General features: G+C 40.6%; 1 protein-coding gene across 3 annotated transcripts in view; it reads left to right on the plus strand.

The window, feature by feature from the left end:
• Window positions 1–1,240: 1,240 nt before the first annotated feature.
• KCTD8 (potassium channel tetramerization domain containing 8) overlaps window positions 1,241–18,518 on the plus strand; it is a 92,919-nt gene continuing 75,641 nt past the window's right edge. For 2 of the 3 annotated variants that reach the window (XR_009724335.1, XM_061346159.1), the window contains exon 1: window positions 1,241–2,134. Coding sequence is in view for 2 of the 3 variants with exons in the window: in XM_061346159.1 (XP_061202143.1) it covers window positions 1,291–2,134 (844 nt within the window). In the remaining variant the exon portion in view is untranslated. Of the gene's footprint in view, window positions 2,135–5,770; window positions 8,985–18,518 lie in introns of those variants that run through there. The other variant, XM_061346160.1, reaches the window with a different exon arrangement.

Raw genomic sequence — 18,518 nt, forward strand, 5'->3', positions numbered from 1 at the left:
TAAAGCATTTCCATGCATGAACCACCCAGCAAACAGTCACACTTAGACCTGGCACTGGTAGTCAGAGAAATGTACTCAGATTTAGGCCTCACTTTTTGTTGGCATGAGGAATTGCACACCTCTCATCTGACACATGTGCACCAGTCTGTGCTCTGATACATTCCAGCAGCACAGCCTGAACGTACAAGCATCAGAAATCTGAATGTTGGTTAGTTGTGGCTCTGCCTAAAAACAATACAAATTTAAAAAAATTACTGCTTAAACAGAGTATGAATTTAGTTGCCTTGCGGCCAAGAATCCCTACACTGATGTGTATTTGATTTCCAAATCAAAATCTATATCTAGTATCTGGATCCTAATGGCAGCTGACTTTTTCTGCTCTGAATCACCCCAATTCCATCGTCAAACTAGAGCGCACATTAAGATTCTCTCAAAATCAAGACCGCTGTGTGCTGTGCCCCAGCAAAGCAGTAGGACATCAAATGCAGCATTTGTGTCCCACCAGGGCAAGAGGGTATATTTGTATCATCAGCACAGCAAACATGGTTTTCTTTTGTGTCCTCAATTAAATCCCCCCCCCCCCGCCTTCCCTCATGGTAAAGGTATGGTAATATAAGGAAGATGGAGAAAAATGCTATCATGTGCGCCTAGCAGAACACTACTTTTGGAAGGACGACCATCATTCTTCATTCTAGCACCCTGTAAGTGCCAACCGGAGTGACAGTATAAGGGAGCCAGACGGATCTGGGAGAGGCTGCGAGGTTTGCAGGGGGAAAACAAATAGGAAACCCAAAGCGAACCAAAAAAGACACCCAGCCGAGGAGGAGGGAGGAGCCGAGGTAGGGGCTTGGCTCTTCCCTGGGCCGGGCCTGGCAGCGCTTCTCCAAACGGCAGCCGGCTCTGGCGGCCGCTCGGCCGTGAGCCCAGCGCGGTTGCGGGTCTCCGCGGCCCCACCGCCGGGCGGAGCGCGGGTAGGGGCAGGGGCAGAGCTCGGGGCGGAGTGGGTCGCGCCAGGCGGGTCCAGGCCAGGCCAGCTCGACCCGTGCCGCCGCCGGGGCAGCGAGGGGGCTCAGGGGGAGCAGGTGAGGGCTGGCTCCGCGCCGCGGGGCTGCTCCGGAGGGCGGCGGGAGCAGCGGCTCCGTCCAGGCGCTTCCGGGCTCGGCGGTGGAAGGAGGAGAAGGAGGAGGGGAAGGAAAGGAGGGAGGAGAGGGGTGGGGTGGGTAGAGGGGAGGGAGGGAGGCCGGCTTTTTTAGGAGGGAGACCCTCCTTCGCGGCCGCCCGCTCGCAGCCATGGCTTTGAAGGAGGCGGGCGGCAGCATCCTGCCCATCAGCGACATGGTGTCGGGGCCGTCGGGCTCGCCGTTCCCCGAGGTGGTGGAGCTGAACGTGGGGGGCCAGGTGTACGTGACGAGGCACTCCACGCTGCTCAGTGTCCCGGACAGCACGCTGGCCACCATGTTCTCCCCGTGCCGGGGCGGCCCGGCGGCAGCTCGCCAGCTGCCCAGGGACAGCCGGGCGCGCTTCTTCATCGACCGCGACGGCTTCCTCTTCAGGTACGTGCTGGATTACCTGCGGGACAAGCAGCTGGCGCTGCCCGAGCACTTCCCCGAGAAGGAGCGGCTCCTGCGGGAGGCCGAATACTTCCAGCTGGGCGACCTGGTGAAGCTGCTGTCGCCCAAGGTCACCAAGCAGAGCTCGCTCAACGACGAGGGCTGCCAGAGCGACCTGGAGGACAGCAACTCGCAGGGCAGCAGCGACCGGCTGCAGCGGGCGGCGCTGGACAAGCGCTCAGGCTTCCTCACCGTGGGCTACCGCGGCTCCTACACCACGGTGCGGGACAACCAGGCAGATGCCAAGTTCCGTCGCGTCGCCCGCATCATGGTGTGCGGCAGGATCGCCCTGGCCAAGGAGGTCTTCGGGGAGACCCTTAACGAGAGCCGCGACCCCGACCGCCCCCCCGAGAAGTACACCTCCCGCTTCTACCTCAAATTTACCTACCTAGAGCAAGCTTTCGACCGGCTCTCCGAGGCGGGCTTCCACATGGTGGCTTGCAACTCCACCGGCACCGCCGCATTCATCAACCAGTACAGGGACGACAAGATCTGGAGCAGCTACACCGAGTACATCTTCTTTAGTAAGTACTGCCCGCGCCCCGGCCCCTGGGGGGGGTTGCTCTGTGCTGTGCAGTTAAAAGTGCATCCGCACCCCTGTACTCCGACCCTTGCTGTCCTAAAGCAACATGTAGCTCAAGAGGAACTGGGGCTGCACCCTCTCCACCCGCATTCGGTGCTGCCACCGCCACAGGTCACATTTTATTCCATGCTTTGGGGAGTGGGAGGGACAGGGCTGCCTAGTGCCCCGTTCGAGGCGCGGTGGGGGACCATCTTCTCCCTCGTATTGGAGCAGCGGGAGCTGCGCCCACCTTTTGGTGCCGAGTGTGCCAAGGGAAGAACCGTCCCCCTGCACCACCTGGCCCGTGTCGGGGTCTCTGGGGTGGTGTCGCGCCGGTGCCGGGTCGGGGGGCTGCGGCAGCGGGGGTCCCATTCCCGTGGCCGGGCGCAGTGCTGGCCCCGCGGCGGAGGGTTGCGGCGCTCCCACCCATCGGGGCGGTGCGGAGATCGGAACGGCGGAGCCCCGAGCGGGGAAGGGTTTTAATATTTTATGGGTGCTTTTATTTCCCGAGTGAGCGCACTGCGCCTGGGCACGGTCTCCGTGAGGGAAGGGGCAGCTGGGGCACGGCCAACTTCCCGAGGAGCAAGAAACAGCGTGGTTCCAACATAGGGGGACGGGGGGGGGCAATGGAAGAAAGAAAATAAACCACTCCGTGTTCGGTTCACAGCTCCTAATGAACTTCGCTAGCTGGCTGTGGGTTAGGCTTTAAGGTTTCAGATCACTTGCAAATAGGAAAATCAAGCAATAACGAGTGAGTTTAAATCTGGCAAAGTATGTAGTGCTATGTAGGGCACTGGATGGGCAGTGGTTTCGAGTAATGAAACCGCAGCTGGATGGAGAGCACAAGCCCTTATCTGAGATTTGTCTTTGAAGGCACAGGCAGCCTTAAACGTAACAGATGTTTTTGAGAGCCAGCTGAGCCTATGGAAGAGTGAGGTGTTCTCCATTCGCTTCTTTCTTCTGCCTCTGCGTGGTCTCACGCTCCCTGAGCGCAGGACGGATGCTCTCGTAGAGCATCCGCCTGCCACTGTAGTGGAGGTGGGAGATGCAGCCTCTAACTAATTTCATCATCAGGGCAGCTAAACAGAAGCAACCTGTTTAGTGTCTAAAACCGAGCCTAAGCATGGTATTTAATAAAGGATGGAAATGTGGAGGGGTTTCTAGTTGGGGGAGAAATTAATTAAATAATTTACACTACTGTATATGGTATGGGTGGTGACCACCCTTTGCTGAGCAGACTTAAGTACTTAAAAATCAATCTTCACACTATATTAAATGAGTTTTTGAAGATTAATTGCATAAATTATTGTCAATCATATTTCATTAGGATATGTAGAAATTGAGTTGTAGAGGAGCTTTACAATCTACAGGGTGGACTTTTATCAAGTATTTTACATGGTTATTAAATCTCCTTCCTGAGAAAAATAGTCATAATGATTTTATAAATAGCAGAAGTTCCTTATTGTTCTTATCAAGGCTGTGAACACTTGGTTCTGTTTGCTGAGAAATAAATATGTAGGTGCAGAATTATTTGTGTGCATTTGTGATGCTCATAATGTTTTGGGTTATATTTCGCGTGTGGTTGCTTTATAGAACAGTGCTGTAATTCAGATTAGTGTTCCAAATTAGTCCCTGGTGTAATACCACTGATTTGTGTGGAATAATGCCAGGGATGAATTTGATGCTCTACATCATGATTTTTGTTTTGATTTTCAGTCTTCCAAGTTACAATGTTATGATAAGTAAAACAGTTATTACTTAAATTGATACACTTAACCTTTTTTTTTTTTTTTAGTTTAATGTTTTTGGTGTGTATGTTTTGGTTTTTTTTTTACTACTGAGTGCAAAAATGGCTGAGAAAAAAAAGTAGGCTGAAAAGATGGGGAGCATATTTTAATTTTGGCTGCTTGTTATGTGTTTAGCCATCTTTTTTTTGTTTAACAATTTTATACATGTTCATATGATTAGATACATTTTCCTGAAATATATCAATATGGAGACAAATCACCAAAATGGGAAGAGAAACAAACAAAACACGTCTGAAGTAATGCTTTAGCTTTGTTTGCTCGTTCGTTTTTAAACTAAGTGTCCAATTGATGATGACTGTTGACAAAACAGAACATTATTATTAAATGCCCTGGATGCTGCAAAAGAATTCATCAAAGGGAGAGCAAACCTTGGAAGCCTGCACCAGGGGTGAGAATAGTGGTCAGGGTTACTGGCTGCAGGCTCTCCAACAGCATTAGCCCGGACTATATTCTTTCCTCGCTCATAAACAGACCTTAATATACAGAGAAGAGCAGACACTTTTCAATTTGTTCCTTGCCACATGTCCCCATGAACCCCAGTTTTGTTTGGGAGGTTGCTAATTTCAAGAGCTGTCATGGGGAATGTCCAGCTCTGGACTGTGCCTTGCAGAGGAAAGTATCAAGACAAAAAACTTCAGGGAACTTATTCTGGTTTTGGCCAGCACCTGAGACTTAATTTGGTGCTAGCAGAGAAGAAACCTAGTGTTATGTTCTACTGGAAAACCTCTAGCTGTGTTTGCATTTGTTATTCACAGCATGAGCATCTGCAACCAGCAACTATATTGGTTGTTAGTCTGTACCTCTATAGCAATTACACAAACTTCTCTTTCACCCTTTCTCCTCAGGACTTGTGTTCAACTCTGAAAGTGTTTGGAAAAATACATTAGGATATATATGTTTGGCCCATTTCCTTAGGTCCTGAGTAACAGAGTGTGTTTCTCAGAGCTACTAAGGCGTATTTGGTGGCCAGAGGTTTAATTTATGGTTTGTGGTACAGATTTCAGGTTGAGGTCTGTTTCTAGTATCTCTCAAACTTCAGTAGGTATTTTGAGTTGAAATGATGATATATCACTTTTTTTTTCTTTTTTTTTTTCTTTAAAAAAAGGAAATTATATTATTAAACCTTCAGGCAGATTAAATTCATCTTGGATACTACATATATATTTAATTACTCTATGAGTTCCTTAATATCTAGGGATGGATTAATTGTTGCAAGACTAATTCTGATTGAAGAACCAGAGGTCATTTGAAACTTCTTACCAGAAAATAATGCTTCAGCCTTTGGCAACATGTCCTGACAAGTACAGAGACAGACTTTCCTCTTACTGTGCATAATTCCTACAAAAACATTAAGTTCTGCCCCCAGTGGTGTTCAGGCTATCATGTATACAGCGACAGCTTCATTTGTCTAGACAATTATTACTACATGGCCAGAATTCAACCTGCACCTAGTATTGGTGGATTAGTTCTGAAAAGTGCTCACAGATCTGTTCCATGTGCCCATTATAAATCCTGTCTTTTAATAGTTAATAAAAGGAGTAAAATCTTATGTGGTAGTGAAAAGGGTCTACTGAGTATACCATAAGCTTTTCCTTATTCCCCCCTGCTCTCCCCGATAGCTTGGCTCCATGATATTGAAGCTGTCACCTTAGCATACATGAGGATGATTTGAGTCAGTTAACATGACATGTAATGCATATGAAGTTTGGGAAAGAGGCTTAAACTCTTTTGCTGCTGAGTTTCAAGCTTCATAGAGGACCACTGATTAATTACCTGTTGGTGCACTGTAGGTGATGGCCTTCACAAAAGTTGCTTCTAGCTGGAGACAGGAGACCAGGAGGCAGGAGACCTTGCTTCACAAGGCTGCAGGCAACGTAACATACCTTCTGTTAGCTTGTCCTCTTTGTGAGGAAAAAGCGTAATTTATATTTTTAAGCTTGTTTATTTGTGTTCATGGGGTTTTTTTTTGAGGTTCACTGTATCTCTCAGTACTGTTGTGCAATGTAGCGTTGCCTGTGCATGCTATTAGTGTTTTTTTCTTCTGTAGAATCTAATTGGTCTTAATGGATTTTACATTTAACATCTGCTACTCAATCTGACTTACGGGTGTTGAGAGCATCGTGCTCAGCTGGAAGCTCTCTGTGCTGAACTGACAGATTTATTGTAAGAAAAATGCAGTAATATTTCATGCAAAAATTTTTGACGTGTTCTATTTTGACATTCCTGTATCACATGTGACAATATCTTTTTCTTGTCTCTTGCTTTAAACAGGTGACATTTGCATGAATTTATGGTGCTTATTTTCCACTTGAAGTCACAGCAGTCTGAGATGATATGTGTTGCTGTGGAAATTGTCATAAGCAAGTGATAATAATTCCGTAATCAGTGGGGAATAAGCAGTTGGAAGCAATTAACTTTTAGGAAACAATATGGAATTTTGAAAAAAACAAAACTCCCAAACCTGCAAAACCACAGCACCAAACCCCCTAAAAAAACTCACCCACAACAAAACCTGGCTGACAGTTGAAACATGGGGAACAAACATGTTCACAAAATACTTTGAAGTGTTAGTTGCTCTGTGAATGCTAAATTCAGCTCATCATTCCTGAGGAAAGTGAGGGGTTGGTGGGTCAGCAGATAAACTGCTCTTCTGAGGGTAGAGTGGTATAAAAGCCACACTGCATGTGGTTTCTGTGACCATGCCAAGTTGCTCTCTGTCCATCATGTTGCAGTGGAAACTGTCATGAAGAGTTAAATCAGTATCACAAGCATGACATAGGAAAGTTTCAGATTTGACAGTCTCAAGATCTCAGAAAGTTATTTCTGGTAGGACTACTGAGCAAAGCCCTTTAAAGAAAGACTCTGTAGGCAGTTCTGGTCCTGTGACTGGAAAACTGACATAAAAGTTAAGGATTTTCTGCTTTGTGATTCCAGATGAACTTTAATAAAGTTTAAAAATAAATAAATAATAGACTACTCTTTATTTGTATTTTTTTCCAAAAAGATATGTCTCTGAATGTAAAGGAATGAATCAAAGTGTACAGTCATAAATTACTAATATGAGAATATCTCTCATGCCACCACTTGACATAACATATGCTAATCTAGACTACTGAAACTGGTGTTCTCATTTTAGTGATAATTTCAACCAGGAAACTTCATTTGAGAATGATTTTAATATGTGAGATTAAAAAGAAGCTTCAACAAATTCATTCTTTTAATAAATAAATAAGGAAACCAACCTGCATTCCTCTACAGTGAAAAACTGTGCCAGAAACCTTTGGAGTTTTCTTACGCTTCAGTAGAAATGCACAAGACTCAATGCAAAGATTTGTGATTAAATTTTAATCACTATATCCAATTCCTAGTCTTATTACAATAAAACATTTTTTTTTTCAGTACTTTAGAGCCACTTGATATTTGGATCTGAGGATTGGAACTGTTGTGCAGTATTGTAAAAGTAAAATTAGGGATTAACTGAGAAAATCAACTATCCTGGATGTTGCCAGAATCAATACTAAATAAGCAATAAGCACCTTGATACAAGCAGCTGGTATTTATGATGCTGGGAAATGGAAACACACTGGGTTTTGATATTACCCTGGACTTGCACTTCTTGTGGATTATGTGGGAACAGTGATGGTGTTGAAGAAGCTGACTTTGCTGGATCTGTAATATTTTGCAGGAAAACTGCTTCTTGGTGTCAGATCACTTCATGCATTTTCGAGGATTTATGACAGTAGTTGCAAATAAATGTTTACTTTTCCACAGTAGTATGAACAAATCACATTTTATTCTTTATTGTCAACATGAACTTCTAGTTATCTGCTGTTCAAGTGCAGAATTTATGTGTACAAAAGTTTTCTGTATGATACTGTGCCAGGCACATGATTTAAAATTAAAATGTTGCTGCTAATAAAATACATTTTTCAATATACTTGATTTTTCAACATGATATGGCTGGTATTTCACTGCTTTTTTTTTTTTGTTCCTTTGCATCAAATACCCCAGTTGTTACATTGTGATGAGAATTTGTGTGTCCAAGAAAAATTCACTAAGCATTACACCAAGAGAGATTTCATAGACTCTCACATTATCCTCTTTCTGCCACAGTTCCACATTTAAACATAGGTTTCCAGAAAGGAAAAACTGCTCAGGCAGCTCTTGCAGATGTCAGAAGTAGTATGCTATGAGAAGTGGCAGAAAGAAACGCTCTCTTCTTGGTCCAGGTGAGCATCACTATGGCCTAAACAAAATGACCAGAAATAATTGGTCATGTTTGAGTGTGTTACCAGTTTAAGGGCAAAATCTATGAAGCCAGATACCTAGATGGGCACAGAGGGTAAGTGTATAAGGTGGTGTGCAGCCATCTCATGCTTCTGGGATCCTGGGCTACTTGAGACTTGTGTGGTACCCAGTGTAGCTCAGAAACAGCTTATCATTGTCCTCCATTGTCTCAGCAACTAGGCAAATCCTGGGTGTCATTGCAGAGAAAGAAATAGCACAGCACAGATTTACCCTCTGATTTTCCATCTCCAGTTTTAGATTACTTTATTGCCAGTCATGCAGGAAGTCTGCACAGAGTTAAGTTAATCAAGGCTATGTCTGCAGGGCTTTTCCATGCCACAGACTGGTTATTTGATTGGTGCTTGTTTCATAGAATCACAGAATGGTTCGTGTTGGAAGGGACCATAATCATCACCTAGTTCCAGCCGCCCTCCCCCTGCCAAGGGCTGGGACACCTTCCATTAGACCATATTGCTCAAAGCCCTGTTGACTTGGTGTAACTGTTGAAAAAAGCAGGACTCACTATCCTAGCTAACATCCTAAACTGGGATGTTACTTTTATATCCAAGGATGATTTTATTTCATTTCTGTCTATCAGATCCTTATTTCTTAAGGCAGGTAGAATACTAACAACACTCAAATCATGGCTCTTTTATAAACTGAGCCAGTGGTACTTCAGTGGAAAATCCTTAAAAAAATGACCAGGCAAATTTCATTTTGCTTTAGCAAATTAAATGCTTCATGATGGATTTCCCATGGAGGCTGCTTACTCCAGCTTGATAAAACTGCATGTTCTTTTTGAGAGAAGGTAATTTATACTCTAGTTAAAACTGTTAGGATTAAAAAGTGCTATGTCTAAAATTAAATTAGCTTTCTCAACAGAGTTTAAGTATTATATGATTTTTATTTTTATTCAGGATTATTCAGTTTATTTATTTATTTAGGACCTGAATGGAATTAATTGTGTAAACAGTGACTAACAGTGTGTGAAGCTTGCACTCATGTCCCATTCACATCTGTAAAATAGACCTTCACTGAGACTGAAGCAGCAAATGTCTTGCTGTCTTTCATGCAAAAGTGAAATTGAAACTATATAAGTGATTATTTGCTTTCATAACTGTTTCTAGTACAAATAATCTTGGCAGTGGTAAGCAGTGATGTTTTTAAGTTTTCATGGCACTTCTAGAAACTAATGACATTCCATTTTGGTTGCATTTTAGCAAATCGTGGTAACAAAACTTGTCATATTTCTTACATTTTGACAATTTAGCTTCAGAAGACATTTAAATTAAAGAGTGCATCTTATTGCAAGGTGTCACTCTATTTATACCATGCATCTAAATATTTTGAGGACTTCACCACACTTGTAAAAATCAGAGTGGTGTTAATGAGTTTTATGTTTCTAGCAAGAAGATGAATACAGTGCTTTGAAATGTTTATGCAAATATTGCTTCTTCTCTATGGAATGGCTTCTATTTTGATACTGTCTTCCCCAAAGTTGCTCAAAAAAGGATTTAAAAGTAGAGAACAGTGTGTTTACCCATTCTTAGCCCTGTGGGGTTTGCATGGCTGTAAGCTGTGTCAGTACTGATTTCAGTTACAGGTGGTGCACCAATTCCTTCATCAGTACTTTGCAGATAAGAGTAGTAGGGTCAGAATTCAATTGTTCCCTTTCTAATTGAACCCCGTATGCCTGACTCCTAGGATGGGGCTTTGAGCAAAGATCCAAGCAAAGGAGGTGCTACTGCTTCTGAGGGCTGCCACTGCCTCTGGGCTGTGTGCGCCTCAGGTGTGCTTTGTACAGCTTGTGTCATGTACTCTTGCCTAACTTGTTTTCTGTTCCGGTGACATGCACTTAGCAAATAAAGAAAACTAGAGCGGCTTATGGAATAATAATTAAAAAATTACTTCTTTTGAAGGGAATACTGCAACATTAAAAAAATAAATACAGTGACTCAATCCAGATACAGCAACTCAATTACAAGTGCAAGTACACATGGTGACAATAGCTAATACATTGAAGTAGATACACTGCACATCTTTGTGGGGGGAAGGAGTGGGCTGAGAAACTGAAGAGAGAAATCAACACCATCATTAACTTTTATTAATAAAATCAAATATTCCAGGTATTCACTTAGCATACATTCAGTTGTATTACACTTAATACATATGGGGATGTTCTCTTTGCATTAGCAGAAAGATATGATTCAGAAATTAAATCTGTCAGTATATTTTATTTTTTATATGAACAAACAACAATAACCTTCAGATGCATTTTTATATTTTCTCTTTCATCCTTACTGGGAATTACCATTTAGTACTATTAACAAATATTCCCAAAGAGAGATGGGTTGGTGTTCAGGGACTTTTGTCACATTTTGTTATAAACAGCCTCCTGCAACTTAAGCTAATAGTAAAGTTGTTTTATATTTTATTGAATGTAGATGTTTAGAAATTCCTGTAAGGATTACAACAGTTTCTGTGTGTTCCATGGAAGTTATTGAAAGTGTGCTATGATTCCACATGCATTTTATCAATGAATATTTTATATATGTCTCAGGTGCCTATCTGTGAAGCTGTTTATATTTGTTTAATAACAGGAGGGAGAAAGGCCCAGGTTTGCATTTATACATGATCATATATACTTTCATATGTTTCATAACAGTTTAATTACACCAGATGTTTTTTCTGTCTGTTACTCAAATCCCCATTAAAACTATCATTCCTGCAAAGCTGTGAGGGTAATGACAAATGTCTATTTTGTGTGTTCAGAAGTATTCTCTAACACTTCTGGTTGTTAATCCAAGGTTCTTTAATTCTTATTGGAACTCACAAATACAAAATAATATGAAAATCAACTACAAAAGTGTTAGAAGACGGATAAAGTAAGTCAGTAAAAGTGACAACAATTTAATCAGTGTGATGTGTAGATAATATAGTGAAGAAAGATTAAACAGTATTTTACTAGTTTTTCCTAATAAACGCATTTTCTTTCCCTTTTGTCCCACAATCACTCATTTATGGCCTGTTGCTTCTCAGTATTGTTTTTTTCAGACACCTGTTAACTGTTTCTGTTGTTAATGCCTATTATGGTTTCTAAGCTGATCTGAAACAAGCAGAGGCATAGCTACTCTTGCCGCATAGTTCTGTCACTTTCCAGTGTTTGGGAATAGAAATATCACTTGTATCATCTGTCTAAATATACCAGTATACAGCCTTATAAAAGTGTGATCAACTTTGCTGAAGTTATGTGAACTTCAGGAAAAGAAACCAGAACCAAAATAATTCAGCTGTTTTTTATACAAGATAGAATGGGACTAATGTTCAAGTTGGGTTGTGCCTGGACTCTCTTACTTCCAAAATTTTGGCATCAAAACCCACACCTGCTTTTCTGAGTGGCATACCCATTCAAAGTACCATTTCTTCAGAGCAGAAGCTGTCAGCATCTGTACGGGTAGATAAGCTAAACCAGAGTTACATAAAGAATTTAACTAAGACCACTGTAATTTTCAATCCTTCATGGAATTTTTACTTTCCCAGCAGCCATAGACTTTAATTTTCTCTCAGTTAACAGTCTGTTAACAGTCCCTCAGAAAGATGTGCATATTTACCTGTTTTTGTCTGTCATAGTTTGCAAACATAAGTTTCTGATCTTCATGCCATTTGTTTGTCTTTGGGGATACAAATGAATGTAATGTTAATATAATATACATATTAGAAATAAATATAGTGTTTCTAAATGTTGTAGACAGAGATAAACAAAGTTATGTGTTTTTGCTTCCCAAAAAAACATCTGGAGTAACAGATAGGATATCCATCCTTTGGCTTCAAAATAATCCTGTAATTCTTTAGGACAGAAGGGACAAACTTTTCAGAAATATTTCAGTTAGTGTGTGATAATTTTGAGCACTACTTAAGTTTTTTGAAGTTCTACCTCATAACCTGCTTTTTCCTATGACTTTTAGTTGCCTAGCAGTCCAGCCTCTAGTCATAACAACACCCACGTTTTCATTCCTGTCCTTTATTTACTTTTTCCACCTGCAGCTGAAGTAGTTTGGTGTCTAAATTGGTGGAATTATGCCCCTAAATAATTGCATCTGTGATGACATTTAATTACAGGAAGAAGAATGTGCTCACAGTAGAGATTATGTTAAATGCTCTCTGTCTAATCAGATCCCCGGTGACTGACTTCTGGCAGTGTTTTCTTAAATCCCGTTGCTGTTGACGCGATGAATAAAAGCTGTGCAGCTTATGCAAGTCCATGTCTTCAGATGTTTTTCCTTTTCTGATTTGTGGGTCTGATATGGACTTAAGAGCAAGGCTGAACATTGTTCACACCTGCCAAACACACTTGTGGACCTCATGGTGCGCTTTGTTGGCTTGTGGCTGATCAGGACAGGGCTATGTGACTGGTAAGGACAGAGACTGGCTCTGCTGTGGACTTGGGGACTGCTTGTGGCCTTGGGGCCCTGGGAGGGGAGTAGGGGGGCAGGATGAGGCCCTGGGCGGAGTTGAGAGAGACACTGTTACAGCTTGATAGTGTCCCCTTGGGGCCTGGCGCTGTGGTGGCCATGTCTGTTTTCTGTGAATACCTTTCCTCAAGGGCATGTAGTGATAGGACAAAGGGGAATGGCTTTAAACTGAAAGAGGGTAGATTTAGATTAGATATAAGGAAGAAGTTCTTTAGTGTGAGGTTGCTGAGGTACTGGAGTAGGTTGCCCAAAGAAAGTGCTCCATCCCTGGCACTGTTCAAGGCCAGGTTGGATGGGGCTTTGAGCAACCTGGTCTAGTGGAAGGGGGCTGGAGCTGGATGAGCTTTGAGGTCCCTTCCAACCCAAACCATTCTGTGGTTCTGTGATTCTGTGAAATAAGTCAAGTGCTGCATCATTCAAGGGCCTGTGACCAGGTGCCATCATCACAGGTCTGCTTCAGGGCCTCAAAATACTAGAGCAATGATTCAGGGTGGGGTTTACTACTATTTCACCAACTTTTTATATCATAAAATGCATGAGAAATAACTCCTTTAATTATGAAGACAGTTCTTGGTCAAAGACACCACTAAAGCAAGAGTAGTATCTTACCTATACTCAGTGGTGTGGCACACTGTGTTTCTGCAACCATACTGCTGAAGCAGCAGAAATTTAAAAGTAAACTTCAATTCAGTACACTTGATCTAAATATTCTTTATATTTGTCTGCAAAATGTGGAATGAAAAACACTTGTTACAAGTAATTGCTAAACCAAAGAAAAACATATTAGAAAAAAAGAATTGCTTTTTAGAGTATGCAGAAATGTTTTATTTAGATTTAATATTAATGATTTGACTGTATGCAAGCCCTTCTATATTGTCACACTTATGCATAAAATGTACGAAGGAGTTTGGGAGGTTGCTTGGCTGCACTTTGAAACAGTAAAAAAGCTCTGAAGTTTAAGAAGATGCAGTGGGTTTTTGAAAAGTATTTTAATACATGTTTCTGGAATTAGGCTTATCCTCTGCCAATGAGGATACTAGGGTAGTGGGGCTACTAGAAGAAAAATAGCTAGCCTTTTTAATGAACCATGCAACAAATCACGTTTGAGAATAATACGAGTCTAAAATTGACCTCCAAATCAATGCTAGCAATCTAGAATATATTTGCAGGAAATCCAGCCAAGTTTAGCGAAAATTTCCATCCGCACTTGTGAATTCTGCGCAAGGAGCAGGGATAGACAAATTTAAATTTAGGCTGATCGTTTGGAAAATTTAGTTCTTGTCACCTGAAACTGGCAATAAACTGCACTTGTTTCTTCTCTTCCTAATCTTGTGGTTATGTTAGAGGTTTAATAACACAGAAATTGACATTGCACCAAAGTTCACCTTCATTTTTAGCAGTGGTTATCTCTCAGGCATTAATTTGCTCAGTTTATAACAGTGAAAGCGATAGTGGTAAAAGCTATTTACTGTATTATCAAGCAGTCATATAGCAAGAGTACTGCAAGTTACTATATAATTACTGCTGCTTTGGAGCAGGTTGAAATAATTTCTATTCAAGAAGGTATGTGTGTTAGACTGTGGATCAGTAAATTAAGGCTATTAAATGTTACATGTGCTAGCTATATAAAACTCTCAGATTTCAAGCTTCTTAATAGATTTATAAGTTCCTTGATAAAAGGAAAAACATTTCCCCCATTAAGGCAGTCAGGTGTTGGGACAGGCTGTGCAGTGATGCTGTGCATGTGCATCCTTGGAGGTTTTCAGGGCTCATCTGAATCAAGCCCCAGTACTGACCACACTGTTGAGCAGGAGGTTGGACCAGACACCTAAGTTATCCTGTGATTCTCTTCTCTGATGTGATTTAAGTTGGCATTGGCTGTTTGAAATCACGTCTCAGGAAATGAAGAGTAAACTGCTTCCAGAATGAAGCTGGTTCTATAGAGCTGTAAATTGTGATTATTCTAAAAATCACAAGCTTTAAAGCTTTAACTTTATGTTACTTTATTACTTACTTCTGTGTGTCCTACTTGTAGTCAGAATTGGAAGAAATGTTTCAGGAGGAAGTTTCTTAGAGGACTTCCTGGCCCAAATTCAAAATCATAGAATGTTAAATAGGCCACAGTTAAGAAAGTATCTGAAACAAATGTTCAGAATGAATGTTGAATAGGACTATGATTATTGATCATATGTTGCTTGAAGAAAGAAATCTCAAGAATTTAGCAAATCACCATCGGTTTAGTATCTAACCATTTTTATTGTCATTCTTTAGATGGATTCTGGTGCAATATATCACAAAGATGACAGACCACCTTGGATTTCTTTGGGGTTTCCTCCATTTTGATATTGTTTAATTCCTTTTACATTACTTTTTTTGAGTTTTCAGCCTCCATGTTTTCCGTTACCATGGCTTGAATCAGTTTATGTAGCAACTGCAAAAATGCCAAATAGGAATTTATAGGTAGCTTGGAAACATAAAAAAAGAAATAAATCATAAAGCAAATATGAACAATGCTGAATTACTTTTCAGCAATACATTGTTGAATGAATGCATAGCGTAATAGCAAGATAGTTAATTATTAGGATATTTAAACAATTTGGTTTTTTTTTTCCGTCTTGAAATTTTAATGTAAGAATGGAGCACGGGGCACTAGTAACTAGGATTATATGAAAAAAGTTGAATGTTCCTCTTACCTTTCCCACATTACTGAAAAGATTGGTGAAGTGATGTGTCTGGAAGATTTTTTGCTATTAAAAGTTGCTTATGACAACAAACTAAACCAGAAATATTGCTGGCATTGATTGACACCTAATAGGTAAGTATACATATATAGTCATGGAGAAGCAGCATAACAAGATCTTCAGACAGGTCTTATGTCAGTTGCAGGTTGTCAAAACACTTGATGTCAATGAAATTATGTCAGTATGCCTGGTAATGTGTTTCCTTCTTTAAAGTTACCCTCTTGGGCAGGGAATGTGTTGTTAAGGTACAGAATATTTTCACTGCATTCATGGTTAAAAAAGGGATTGGGCCGATTCGTACTGATACCCTTGTTATGAGCTCACCTACATCCACTTAGAGATGTCTTCTTGATGGTGTTAGCTAGTTTGTGTCCACATTAAACATGATACAAGACTTATGTGACACTGTATTTAAAACCCTGCGGCTTGGCTGTATTTTGCTTCTGAGAGAGCGGTGGAGGTGGGTTCCTTAGAGAGGGGAGGAAGGGATTCTGAGGAACAGCAGCCACAGGATTTCAGCACATCCCTTCCCCGCCTCCTAAGCATGTGTGGTGACTTAGAAGCAGAGGATCATGGAGCATAGCTCCCTGGGGGTTTGTATGGGTGGCCTCAGGACTACTTTCAGGTTCTTCTCTAGACTTTAACTGGTTTCTTAACTGCTTATGTTTTATGTCATGAGCTACAAGCTTTTCTTCTCAACTTCTGAGTTGAGACCAGATATTTGTTTTACAAAGTTAAAGCCTGAAATTCACATCTGATCATGTGTATCAGGAGCATAGTATTTACTGTACTATGTTTACATTATCTTTTCACTGCCCTCTGTACACCCTCATTTGTAGACTACCATTTGAACTACATTAGTAATTTAGCAACCCAGTATCCCCAGATATTTCTGACATTTAATGTATCATAATCTTAAATCTATGCATCATACATATATATCTGTATGTATTTACATTCATCTGTATTTAGTAATCTGTTTAAAGAAAAGGCATTAGCTAGATTGTGGCAACGTAACTGAATCATATTATGGTGGCTTGGGAGGAACTTAAATACAGTTCTTTATCAAAAGTGTTTTCCTTATAATGTTACTGACAGGCTTTAAATACTTGGCAAGATGCTTTATTTCCTTTCTTTTTTTATAACATCCATGAAATAAATGGTTGTACCAATGCAATTCAGCATATTGACATATCATATATAATTATCATTATTCTGTACATTAAAAAAAAACAACACTAAAGGCATACTTCAGTGATCCATGGCATTATTAGAATGTTTAGAATGTTGAAATTGTTTGCAGTATGACTTGCAATACAAAACAGTTCCTGACTTATTTTACACAAACTAAGAACTGTTTGTTTCATTTTGGTTCAAAGCTTCTTGAAATATTTGCATTCAGTTTAGTGATTTAATATGTGTATGTAAAGACCCAGAGTATATACAGTTACCAAAATATAAATATTGATTTAATAATCATTTTATGCTGTGCTAAATCCTACATCAAATACATAAGAATTGTGCTATCAAGTGTAAAATATTATACTAAAGTAACTCTGCTTTTTTTTGTATTCTTCTTTCTGACTTCTGCTTTTTAAATAGGATTTTCCCTCCACGTATTTCTTTTTGAAGATTGTGATGTTCCAGGCCTTAGTGGGTAGGGAGGTAGTCTCACTGCCACATAAGGCTATTTTCTCTTTACTATCTTGCTGTCCAGATTAGCAGTGTTTCTTCTGCATTGTTAGCAAGACAAAAATAGCCATATTTTTATCAGGATGCAGAATCTTGCTATATGCACTTTGAGAGTCATTGATGCGGTTTGTGTATGATGATGAAGATGATGTAGAATATCTGCACCAGCCAAATAGTATATAACATTGTCTTCTTATGGTTCTGGAAAGATGTAGACTCTGTTGCTCCTTGAGAATTTAAAAGCCTTGATTAGCTCAGTAGTGATACAGAGATTACAAGAAATTGTAGAAACACTAAATAATATAAAGGTATTTATAATAGCTGATTGTTGTGACAGCTGTTCCAGTTTTGTAAAATTACCATGCCTATGCAATGTTAGCTCATGTCATGTGTACTTAACTTCATCTGCACAAAGTTGGTCCAAGCAAAACAGGTCAAATCCTTTACATGTTCATTGAACAGTTGTAAGTAATTGCACAGGACACAACCAGTGGAAACTTGTGGCTATATGGACAGGAATGTTCTTGGAAGACAAGATAAAATCGTCAGCTAGTATAGATGAAGAGGCGAAACTCAGAAGTTCCTTATTTTCGGTCATGCAGACTGTTAACGTTGCAATGCTTTCCAGATCATGTGTATTAGAGAGTAAAATCTTGAAATTGTAAATTTACAACAAAGTATGTGGTAATTCAGAAAAATCTGTTTTCTGCCAAATGATTGCTGCCATTATATACTGTAGAATTGTATTTTTACTTTCACAAAGTTACTCCAAATGAGGCTGCAGGAACTAACTGCTCTGCTGAGCTTGTCTGACATGACACAGTACAATCAGTACCTTGCAGTCCATCAAGTCAGGGAGTTTCCTATAAAAGGGAGAGCGTACGTGTGCTTTGATAAAGTACAATGACTAGTGTTATGAATATGATGTGTAGGCATGTAAAATGTTTGATGGAAGCCGATAGAATTTAATCTGCCATGTTGCAAATACTTTTCTCCTATTTCTTTGTTATATTGATTTTCTACGCTAGATGGCAGTGCCTTAGCACTAGTGCATGATAGGGGAATTGATTTAATTTGTCCGGGGTGGTGGGGGGAAGAAATCCTTCTGTTTCATGTTTTCTTTCACATACATGGCTCAAAGAATTGCAGATGGGAGACTGAATTATCATTAGCCACATATGGATGGGCAAAGGAAGATGAAAATTATTTCCCCTCTTCCTTTGTACAAATGAACCAGGCTTGAATTTGCCGTAGGTGAGATCAAATGGGGTTATCTCTCGGTGCTGTCCCCAAAGAACTGTGTTCATAGAAACTTCACATGAAACGCTGTACTGAGTTAGAGCTGA

This window comes from Neopsephotus bourkii, unplaced genomic scaffold, assembly GCF_033783945.1.
Source record: "Neopsephotus bourkii isolate Nb327-2 ecotype Australia unplaced genomic scaffold, CSIRO-AGI_Nbou_v1 NB_259, whole genome shotgun sequence".
Classification (NCBI taxonomy): Eukaryota; Metazoa; Chordata; class Aves; order Psittaciformes; family Psittacidae; genus Neopsephotus; species Neopsephotus bourkii.